Source organism: Heloderma suspectum, chromosome 3, assembly GCF_057233095.1.
Source record: "Heloderma suspectum isolate Gila_16-S chromosome 3, 16-S_ref, whole genome shotgun sequence".
NCBI lineage: Eukaryota > Metazoa > Chordata > Lepidosauria > Squamata > Helodermatidae > Heloderma > Heloderma suspectum.
Window position 1 is genome coordinate 100,712,648 of NC_139460.1, and position 12,483 is coordinate 100,725,130.

The window sequence follows — 12,483 nt, forward strand, 5'->3', positions numbered from 1 at the left end:
ATTGTACTTGTGCAAATCAGGATTCCCCTGAGTATGTAAATACTTTCTACTTGTTTGTGAGTGGGTTTGTTTTGGCTATGAAGAGAATTTTAAGAAATATAACATGCTGAGTGACGAAGACAAAAAAGAAATAAAAGAAAGTGAAATAGGATATGGAGAGAGGTAAAGGGGGAGTACAGTAGCAGAGGAACTAGGTAACATGTGGAATTACTGGTGAAAAAGACAAGAGAGCATTGTGCTGTGTGAATGTGAAGGTATCAGGGGACTGCCCCATCAATTTATAAGTGATCCTTTCCTTCGCACAAATAACCCAGGGGAAAACATGGGTCTTCCAAGATTGCAAGATAATCATTTTGGCCACTAAAGCAGTGTCTGATATTTAGACAGTACCAAAAGAAAAGGGTACTCCCTAAATAGGGTACTCCCTATATCCCAGCAGCCTACCTGAGAATAAACTGCATTGAACACAGTAAACATTAGTTCCAAATAAATATGCATAGGATTGTGCAGTAAAACTAATCATATGCACGCTTATCCAGGATTAAACCCCATTTAACATAATGGAAGTTACTTCTGAAATAAAGTAGTATTACACTGTGACAGAAGCTATGAATATAAGGAGAATTTTCTTATCATTGAAAACTGTAGCAGTTTTCAGTATACTATGGAATACTTTGTACTTAACATTGTTTGGACAATAACCCAAATCTTGCTACTTACGTTCATACTACTCTACAACATTTGTGACAAAGTTGTCAGGAACAATGAGGTTACGGTTATGGATCACTGTGGATTTCCTATAACATACTAGGAAATCTTTTGCCTCTCAGGGCACATTAACTGTGCCAGCACGGTTCAGTGTAATGCCAACTAAACCCTTGTCTCTTCCAGCAAGATTTTAGATCTCAAAGTTTTACAAAGCCTGATATTAGTCACAGAAGGAGTACGGTTTAACAGCAAACAGCTTAATCGAAACATGTTCTCATTTGTCCAGTATATGTTCATTGGCCTCAAAGTATAGAATGATTTGGAATATAAAACGTCCTATTTTTGATTTTCCCCCTTCTATTTTATTTCAAAGGAAAAATTCTTTTTACTTGGTAAAAAATATCTGAAATAATGTCACTTTTCCATGTTTCTTCCAGTCATTGATCTGTTTCACAAATAGGTTGGAATTTACATAGGAAACATTGTACAAAAGGGTGACAAAAAACAACTAGCATAACAATTTACATTTGTATTGTTTTATTTCACAGGTCTTTAAGAGGGAATTGAAAACTAAAGAACCTGTTATCTTGAGTGCACTTGAGACAGTGCGAATATTCCTGACAGAACAGCCTTTGGAGGGGCTGGAAAAGCTGTATCAAGAGCCTAGAGGTAATTGAATGTAATGCTGTAATAACATATTGATAGAGGGATAAGCAGTGACTAAAAGATCCATATAGTCTTATTGTCAATGTCACAGCATCTCCTTTGCAGGCTAAATCTCACCTAGATGGGGACAGGGAAGATGTGCAAGACATAAGCGCTCAGAAACCCGTTTGTAAATGTATGAATGCAGCCTGATAAGGGGAAAAACAGTTATGTGCAAATTTGCCATGCTTTTAGACAAATGTATTACACATCAGTTTCAGAGTTCCTTATCTCTTGTGGTACAACATATTGTGCCAGAAGGGGTAGGGACCCTAAACCAATACAGCTTGCTAGTTTTTAAACTTAGAGCCGGTTCATGAGTTACATTTGCAGTCTCATTGCCATTTTCATGTAGTCTAGTCCTATATCATTTTAGTAGCATATGAAACATTGGATGAAATGTTACTTGAAAACATCAGTGACATGACCAGGGCTGAATCAGTGGCCTGCATGTGCTATTTGAATAATTTTACACAGTGGGCATTTAATAGTGTAGATATTTTGAGATTTTTGCTCATGTGACACTCATCTGATAGCTTTCAAATGTTCTTTTCATTGTCTAGACAAGATCCAACCGTAATTGTGTTTCACTTTTAGAGCTACCTCCAGTGGAAAAAGCCCAGAATGTGACTCGACTCTTGCGAAGGCAGGCAGACGAGGTCAAAACAGAATGGGATAAACTGAATCTACAGTCTGCTGACTGGCAAAAGAAGATAGATGAAGCCCTTGAAAGACTGCAGGAGCTTCAGGAGGCAATGGATGATCTAGACCTGAAGCTGCGTCAGGCTGAAGCCATCAAAGGGTCTTGGCAGCCAGTGGGGGATTTGCTGATTGACTCTCTCCAGGATCACCTTGAAAAACTCAAGGTAAAACTATGTTTTCATTAGTCAGCATTGAAGACAGTAAAATATGCTTGCCTTTCCTCTATGACATTTTCCCCTGCAAGCTAAATGAAAAGACGATTCGTTGTTCTTTTATTGATTGCAAAATATAGAAATATAAAATTCTTAAGAACTCTTAAAATGGCATTGAAGTGGGAAAAAAAGTATTAGTAAATGTAATGAAAAATTCTAGTGGTATGTCACTGTCATCTTCAACATAATGATTGATATGCCATAAAATTTAGAATTGAAATTAACATTGAAAATTTCGAAACACATTCAGATGTATAAATCAAATTGGTCAGGCTTTTTCTTTTCCATTTGTTGTTTACAGGACTGAATCATTTTTTCCATATAAGGTAATATTCAAAATGGCAGCTACCATGATCTGAGTGAAATGATGATTGCCTTCTTATGGACTTCATAGGTTTCCAAACCTTGCTTTCATGGAGGGCTGTAATATTTGTAAGACTTTTACCATATGTGACATCCCAGTTGCATGTGGAATCTTCACATCAGCATTTAAAGCCACCAAGAATGTGTAGATCAGACCATCACCTGTCTTGTAGGAGGTTGACTGATGTTACATTTCCTGAGTAGAGTGCAGTTGTGCAAAAAGGTTCTTAGCAGTCCACACATAGGGACCATGATATTTGAATTGACCTTCAGGGAGGTTATTGGAGGCAAAGAGGGTTATTATGGCATAAATAGTGTTGGCTGGTTTTGCTAACATTTAGGGAGGAAAGAAGAACATTATCTTAGTTCTGTTGAATAAATATATTGTAGACAGAGCATAGTTCAATTCCAGTAGGACAGAAGGTATATTGCTCTGTTGAGTTTGAGGCTCACAAGAGATATGGATATGGTTAGGTCAAGTCTCTTCTGGTCAGGCAAAGATCAGTTCAGGTCTTGTCCTTTCAACAGGGAAGGTAAGACTGTGGACAGCTGCCTGTGGGTCCTGCTGAAAGAAACTCTCCCTCCTATTGCAGCTATAGAGGGTTGTCTCAGGAGAGAACTGAAGCCTTATGTAATATAGATAAGATCTGTAATATAGTTGGCCCCATCTTCCTGGAGAACCCATCTGTGTTTTTTAAAGGGGCCCTTGACTGATTTTGTATCCATTGGCTTCTGCAAGGATGGGTGGGGGGAGGTGCTATTGGGGACTCATCTTCTGAGTCCAAGGACAATAGTAGGGCCATATCCTCAAGCCAGGAGGGCATGGGAGAAGGTACCTGAGGTTCTCCCATGAGTGGAGCAGCTGGTACTTCGTCCTTCTCTGAGTTTTCTTCAGGGTGTTGCAGCCCTGGGGTCAGGGGCCATGACAGAATTTATATTAGTCATATTTGGAGTATGAAGATGTTCAGATCATTTTACATTCTTGGTCACATTAGAGCAAACTATACTTTTGGTTGCCTCGTGATAAGCTTGGTTCTCTTGGAAATATTCATATTTGCCACACTGAGTGGGGATTTTAGCCAATAATACATTGCATTTGTTCACAGCAATATCAGTGAACATACTAGCAAGTTATCTTGATTTCCCATGGTAGCATGACTGTTTTTTTGGTAATGTCAATTCCTCACACAATTTTCCAAATTAGATACATTAGAGTCTGCAGATAAAGCAAGTTTTGGTTAGCAATATATTTTAACAGTGGGATTTATAGAGAAAAGACATCATGTGATAAATTAAAACATGTTTAAAATACATAAAATAAATAAATAAGATTGCATTATTACTAATTTATTTTGAATATAAGACAGTAAACAGCATGACAAAGGCTCGGTTTGCACAATCACCATGGTTGGTTGTTGCAGCTGCTGTGCATGCTGGCCAGATTTCCCTAATTACCCACACCAGCACAGCTTGCTGTGTCATCCAAACCCCAGGTGGCATGGCTTGTTTTGGGTGGGAAGCAATCCTCAAATAATCCAACAAGAGTCCATGGGTTATTTAAGGGTTGCTGCCCACCCCAAACAAGCGATGCTGCCTGGGTTCAGATGACATGGTAAGCTGCGCCAGTGGGGGTAATTAGGGAAATCTAATCAACATGCTCCTGGCATGTGCAGTGGCTGCAACAAGCCAAGGTGGCTTGTTTCAGCCACCATGATCATGCAAACTGGGTCAAAGCAATTGAGGCTTACAATTTATTCCAAATATAATATTGATTTCTGTAAAAGTAGCTTAAAATAGTTGTATCGGACTTCACTTTCAGTTTCCTTTGAATGTCAGCTGTTCAGACTTATGTAAATAATCTTATGTAGGTTTCCCTGTTTCCTCTAATAAGTGTTGTATTAAATTCTTTACTAGCTCCTTGACAAACCTTTGTTGTTGTTCAGTCGTTCAGTCTTGTCCGACTCTTCGTGACCCCATGGACCATAGCACGCCAGGCCTTCCTGTCCTGCACTCTCTCCCGGAGTGTGCTCAAGTCCATATTCATTGCATCAGTGATGCTGTCTAGCCATCTCATCCTCTGCCGTCCCCTTCTCCTTTTGCCCTCAGTCTTTCCCAGCATCAGGGTCTTTTCCAGAGAGTTTTCTCTTCACATTAGGTGGCCAAAATATTTGAGCTTCAGTTTCAGTATCTGTCCTTCCAATGAGCACTCAGGGTTGATTTCCTTTAGGATGGACTGATCTGACCTCCTTGCAGTCCAGGGGACTCATAAGAGTCTTCTCCAGCACCACAGTTCGAAAGCATCAATTCTTCGGCACTCAGCCTTCCTTATAGTCCAGCTCTCACAGCCATACGTTACTACTGGGAAAACCATAGCTTTGATTAGACGGACCTTTGTCAGCAAGGTGATGTCTCTGCTTCTTACTATGTTGTCTAGGTGTGCCATAGCTTTCCTCCCAAGGAGCAAGCGTCTTTTAATTTCATGGCTACAGTCACCGTTTGCGGTGATCTTGGAGCCCAAGAAAATAAAATCTGTCACTGCTTCCATTTCTTCCCCTTCCATATGCCAGGAAGTGATGGGGCCAGATGCCATGATCTTCATTTTTTTAATGTTGAGTTTCAAACCAGCTTTTGCACTCTCCTCTTTCACCCTCAACAAGAGGCTCTTTAGATCCTCTTCACTTTCTGCCATTAGGGTGGTACCATCTGCGTATCTGAGGTTGTTGATAATTCTCCCGGCAATCTTAATTCCAACCTCTGATTCATCCAACCTGGCGTTTCTCATGATGTACTCTGCATATAAGTTAAATAAGCAGGGCGACAATATGCAGCCTTGTCGTACTCCTTTCCTAATTTTGAACCAATCGGTTGTTCCATGTCTGGTTCTTACTGTTGCTTCTTGACCCTCGTACAGGTTTCTCAGGAGACAGGTAAGGTGGTCTGGTACCCCCATCTCTTTCAGAATTTGCCAGAGTTTGTTGTGATCTACACAATCAAAGGCTTTAGCGTAGTCAATAAAGCAGAAATAGACGTTTTTCTGGAATTCTCTCGCTTTCTCCATGATCCAGCGAAAGTTGGCGATTTGATCTCTAGTTCCTCTGCCTCTTCTAAACCCAGCTTATACTTCCGGTAGTTCTCGGTTCGCATACTGCTGAAGCCTAGCTTGTAGGATTTCGAGCATCACCTTGCTGGCATGTGAAATGAGCGCAATTGTACGGTAGTTTGAACACTCTTTGGCGTTGCCCTTCTTTGGAATTGGAACGTAAATTGACCTTTTCCAGTCTTGTGGCCACTGTTGAGTGTTCCAAATGTGTTGGCATATTGAGTGCAGCACTTTAACAGCATCGTCTTTTAGGATCTTAAATAGCTCAGCTGGAATACTGTCATCTCCGCTAGCTTTGTTGTTAGTAATGCTCCCTAAGGCCCACTTGACTTCACTCTCGAGGATGTCCGGCTTAAGTTCAGTGACCGCACTATCATGGCTATCAGGGACATTCAGATCTTTCCTGTATAGTTCTTCTGTGTATTCTTTCCACCTCTTCTTAATCTCATCTGCTTCTGTTAGGTCCCTGCCTTCTTTGTCCTTTATCATGCCCGTCTTTGCACAAAACATTCCCTTGAGATCTCCGATTTTCTTGAAGAGATCTCTAGTCTTTCCCATTCTGTTGTTTTCCTCGATTTCTTTGCATTGTTCATTTAAGAAGGCCTTCTTGTCTCTCCTTGCTATTCTCTGGAACTCTGCATTCAGTTGGGTATATCTTCCCCTTTCTCCCTTGCTTTTCGCTTCCCTTCTTTCCTCAGCTAATTGTAAAGCCTCATCAGACAGCCACTTTGCTTTCTTGCATTTCTTTTTCTTTGGGATGGATTTCGTTGCTGCCTCCTGAACAATGTTACGGACCTCCGTCCATAGTTCCTCAGGCAGTCTGTCTATCAAGTCTAATCCCTGAAATCTATTCTTCACCTCCACTGTATATTCATAAGGGATATGATTTAGGTCATACCTGAATGGTTTAGTGGTTTTCCCTACATTCTTCAATTTAAGCCGAAATTTTGCTTAAATTGAACAAGAAGCTCATGATCTGAGCCACAGTCAGCTCCAGGTCTTGTTTTTACTGACTGTATGGAGCTTCTCCATCTTTGGCTGCAAAGGACATAATCAATTTGATTTCGATATTGACCATCTGGTGATGTCCATGTGTAGAGTCGCCTCTTGTGCTGTTGGAAAAGAGTGTTTGCTATGATCAGCGTGTTCTCTTCGCAAAACTCTATTAGCCTTTGTCCTGCTTCATTTTGTACACCAAGGCCATGCTTGCCTGTTACCCCGGTGATTTCTTGACTTCCTACTTTAGCATTCCAATCCCCTATGATGAAGAGGACATATTTTTTTGGTGTTAGTTCTAGAAGGTGTTGTAGGTCTTCATAGAACCAATCAACCTCAGCTTCTTCAGCCTCAGTGGTTGGGGCATAGACTTGAATTACTGTGATGTTGAATGGTTTGCCTTGGAGTCATACTGAGATCATTCTATCATTTTTCAGATTGTACCCCAGCACTGCTTTTCCCACCCTTTTGTTGACTATGAGCGCTACTCCATTTCTTCTAAGGGATTCTTGCCCACAATAGTAGATATGATGGTCACCTGAATTAAATTCACCCATGCTTGTCCATTTTAGTTCGCTGATTCCCAAGATGTCGATGTTCAGTCTTGCCATCTCATGTTTGACCACCTCCAGCTTACCTTGATTCATTGATCTGACATTCCAGGTTCCTAAACAATATTGTTCTTTACAGCATCGGATTTTCTTTTCACCACCAGACACATCCACAGCTGAGTGTCCTTTCGGCTTTGGCCCAGCCGCTTCACTCTTTCTGGCGCTACTTGGAAATACCCTCAGCTCTTCCCCAGTAGTATATTGGACACCTTCCGACCTGAGGGGCTCATCTTCCGGCGTCATATCTTTTAGCCTTGTGATACGTTCCATGGGGTTTTCTTGGCAAGAATACTGGAGTGGGTTGCCATTTCCTTCTCCAGTGGGCCACATTTTGTCAGAACTCTCTGCCATGACCTGTCTGTCTTGGGTGGCCCTGCACGGCATAGCTTATGGCTTCACTGAGTTACGCAAGCCCCTTCGCCACAACAAGGCAGTGCTCCATGAAGGGGAATTAATTGTTGGTACTATCTAACTGGAATACAGCAGATTTCTCCCATCCACCCCCTTTTGAACAGAGACCTTTATTCAATTTATTTTTGAAATAAAACTTTTTGGGCTTATGGAAGTATCAACAAACTTTGACAATCCCTGTAAATAAGTTCTTATCTCTTGGCAAATTTTGGATTTCCTGACTAGGCATTAAAAACAAAGTGGTGATAGCATGATTGTATCAGATCATTTGTAATGGAGGATGTTGAAAGAAGAAACAATTCAACATTCTGGGGGCATTCAATGAAGGAGCCTACATGCCAAGTATCTGATTTCAGCATGAATTCCAATTGAAAATAAAGTATCCCCGGTGTAACTTCTCCAAACCCCATGAACAGAGAGAAAACTGTTATCTGAGAAGTAGATTCCCATCTATGATAAACCTTAAATACTACTTAATAGTACTGACTTTAATCCTCTATTAGTAAAGCAGGTATTTGGTGTGTGGACAGCTTATCTGAGAAATTACAGCAAATCGTTCACAACTGTTGTAGATTTTATGAAAGAAGATAGGGATACAGACTGAACCTCAGATCAATTTCTGAGATTGGTAGAGGAAATTGGGGGCGGGGGGTGGGAGAGATACCAGCATGACATAAGAGAAGTAATAATAACAGTCCATAAGGAAGCATGAAAAATATAAATAGAGAAAAAGAAGTAAGGGCAAAACAATAAAAGGAATAAAGAAGAAAGGAAAGAAAATAAGGCACCACAAGTGGGACCCGCAACAATATGTTGGAATGCATACGCAGACCATAAGAGGAATGCTCCTTTTAAGGGCTTCAGCTAGCTTGGTACAGGAACCTTTTTGTCCTATTCAGGACTTGCAGGGGGTAAGTTTCAGGAGGGGGGAAAGGGGAAAAAAGGACACTTTTTGTCCCCTCCCTGGCCTTCTCTTCCTGTGTTAGAAGTTTCAGGCAGCAGGTGATGTGAAAAACCTTTGCCTGAGACTCTGGAGAGGCACTGCTAGTCAGAATACACAATACTGGGCTAAATGGACAAATACTGCCAGCCCCAAACATGTGCATTTCATAATTATACTGGGGGGGGGGCAGGGGGAGTCTGGAGAGTGGGAAAGACTTAAGGTGTCCCTTTTCCTTTCGCTCCTCCTGAACCATTGCTGTATATCAGCCTTTCCCAACCTGGTGTCCTCCAGATATTTTGGGCTATGACTCCCAGCATTCCTGACCATTGTCCATGCTGTCCAAAACATCTGCAGAGCACCAGGTTGGGAAAGGCTGCTAAATAAGGAAGCTTATAGACTAATATTTTTAGCATTGTTTTACTGCTGGTAGGAGAGAACTTTAATTCAGCCACAGCTTGTGAACGGTAAAGTTGGGTGCACAGAATTAACACAGACACTACCTTGACTAGACCAACTGTATACTTTCTAACCACAGTCCTTGTGTGGAACTTGATTTAGTTCCCTTGGAGGCACAGTGACTTAAACACTGCTATATCCGCTCCCTTAAATCAGAGGGCTAAACTGTACAGCGACTGAATGGATTCCTTCTGAAATGTAACTTGGATAGCTTTATTCTAGCATTTAATCTTAATAATATCTTCCCATATATAACATAAAGCTAAGCTTTTCCTTTGGATGGGTATGCCCTGCTGATTTTAGTGCAAGCTCTACATAGTCGTATTGAGAACAGAATATGACTTTTTTGTGGTAGTGATCTTTGACTGGGCTTTTGTTAGCATGCTGGGCAAACTGAGTCATACTCCTATAAAGATTCTTTGTGCCTATTTAATCTGTTTCCAAAGTTCAACACTTGTCCAAAAAGGGTTTTTTAAAGCTTGTATCATACTAGTTAACTTATGGAAGCAGGGAAAATTCCAATACCTAAAAGTGTCCTTTCTGTCTCTCTTGCTGTCTATATGATACTGACAGGATGGTGTGTGTCCCCCACCTTTTTCTACTATATATGGGTACATTTTGGCTATTTTATAAAGTATTTTGTGAGGTTTGGTATTTATAACTACTGCTGTTACTATTTGTCTTTCATACAGCATTATATTTATAAAGTGATTGCAGTCTCAACTATGTTTGCTCTCGCAAAGACTCTGTAAGGTAGGCCCTTTTATAGATGAAGAACTGAGGATGAGGAACAGTGTCCAAAGACACATAATGAATCCATGGCAGATGTGAGTCTTGAACCCAGGTCTTATTTTGGTGGTCATGGATTAAACATTAATCCACATACTTGAAACATCATCAGCACTGAGTCTGGTTAATGCATTTTAGTAAATCGTTTCGAGTGTTCTCCCCTTGCCATCCTAAAAATGTAATATGAATACACAGACAATTTACAGTGGGGTTGTCTCACTGAACTCCATGATGCTACATCAGCTTACGGTCAGTGAGGAATCTAAAAATAATAAACTATTGGTAACAATAATTCAGTGTGGGAAGAGCAGTTAAGATAAGCTGTATTGTGTAAATATTTGCAGCAAGAAAATGCAACAGCTAAAAGCAAAACAAAAGCAAAAACATATATACATGTATGTAGGTGTATACGTGTAGAGTTTGCAGTGGCTTCACATATGAATGTATGAACATACGAAGTTACCTTAATCAGAGTCAGATCATTGGTCTACCTAATACATTCTCTGATCTGACTGGAGACAGCTCTCCAAAGCTGTAAGCAAGTGTTTCCCACTAGTCCTGGTACCTAACATCCTTTAACTAGAGAATTTGGGAGCTGTGAATATTTTTTTCTAGCTAAATGTAATACTGCTGCCTGCCTGCCAAGGTTTTATAAAAGCTATTACAAGGACATACCACAAATGAAACCCTAACTATAAAAGAGCAGAAGATGATAATCTTTTTTTAAAGTTGTTTTCATTTCTGAAACAGGTGGCCTCCCAACCTGTTTTTATACTGAAAAGTTTTATCAATAACTTCAGCACAGTCAATATTATGCACGCAAGGAACTTATTTTGCTGCTGTACCTATCAAGTATGCAGATGCCATAACTGTGAAGTAACTACTGCACTTAAGCAAGTCAAGGAGTGAAATAAAATCAATTTATCAAGCTAACAGAGTAATTAGTTCAATTTGGGAGTATATGAAGAAAGGAGTATAATGAGGACAAAGCTGTCTAGCATGCTCATTCCATAGACATTTTGCCTTGAATATTCTTTTCTGTTTGAATAATTGGAGCAAATAATTATGAACTCCAATATTATTCTCTTCCTAAGTGGGTTTAGTACTTATAAAAGATGTGTCCATGATTTTGTTGGACTCCTCAACTCACCACTTGAATTTTGAAAAAATAGCATGTATATTTATTAATTAAATTTCTATTCCACCCAATAGCCAAGGCTCTCTGGATGGTTTGCAACAATTTAAACCATAAAATACAGCACGATGAAACAAAATATAAAACTTTTAAAAGTTTAAAACTACAGTATAAAACCAAAGTAAAAACCATCAGCAGTATAAACATTTTAAAATATAATAACAGATTTATAAACAACAGAAAGTGAAATATTAAATGCCTGGGAAAATAAGAAGGCCTTCTCCTGACACCAAAAAGACCACAGCATAGGTGCCTGGTCAGCTTCTTTGAGGAGCTCATTCCACAACTGGGGTACCACAATGGAAAAGGCCCTCTCTCACCGGGGCATCAGCGGTGGGGGGGAGGCACTCCGTCCCTCCCCCCTGATCCTCCCTGGCCAGCTCCGCTCCATGGCAACTATGTGGAGCCTCCAGCCAGGGCCGGCCATTTGTGTGGCTGCCAAGCCGTGATAGGCTATGTAAGTATTTACATAGCCTATCACGGCAAAAGGAAGCCACACAAATGGCAGCTGCTACAACGGCTGCCATTTGCATCCACAGCAGCCGGGAGACCAGCCGGAGCCACCGCTGCCGCTGCCGCCGCCAGGTAAGCTCCGTCCCAGGGGATTCCATGGGGTGGCGGGGGGGTCGAGGCCATTCTGCCACGGATTCCAGGGGGCCAGATTCTAAGGAATCTGCCCTCACTGGAGTCAGTGGCAGAATTCCCTGACATCCCTAGCCCTGATAGCAGAGAATGATGGTGTAATGGTGCATGGCTACGCCTCATGACATAACAAGGCATGGCCATGCGCCATGATATCATCTGGCTTGCAGACTGCTGGGTAGGTGAGCTGTCATTTTGCCCCCCCCCATCCAAAATCAGTTGGCAACCCCTGCAGTATCTACTCCAGCATTCTGTTCACACAGTGGCCAACCAGATTCGTATGGGAAGCCCACAGTATTATTATTATTATTATTATTATTATTATTACTATTATTATTATTAAATTTATTAATCCTATTCCTCCCCATCCAGCCACTCACCGTCTCCAGACATTTGGACAGGGATTCTACGGCCAACCTTGGTGAAGATTTAAACGAGAGGTAGAGCTGCGTGTCATCCGCATATTGATGACACCACATCCCAAACTTCCTGATGATAGCCCCCAGCAGCTTCACATAGATGTTAAATAGCATCGGGGAGAGGATGGAACCCTGTGGCACCCCACAAGTAAGTGGCCACGGGTCCGAAACCTCCTCTCCCAGTGCTACCCTCTGGTACCTGCCGGAGAGGAAGGACCGGAACCACCGCAA

The 12,483-nt window shown here is 41.2% G+C and overlaps 1 protein-coding gene across 1 annotated transcript in view; it reads left to right on the top strand.

Moving 5' to 3' along the window:
- Positions 1-12,483, top strand: part of DMD (dystrophin) — a 1,907,270-nt gene that overhangs the window by 1,611,759 nt on the left and 283,028 nt on the right. Inside the window, exons 57-58 of the mRNA XM_084843968.1 lie at positions 1,257-1,377; positions 2,011-2,279. Of these exons, the coding sequence (XP_084700094.1) occupies positions 1,257-1,377; positions 2,011-2,279 (390 nt within the window). The remainder of the gene's footprint in view (positions 1-1,256; positions 1,378-2,010; positions 2,280-12,483) is intronic.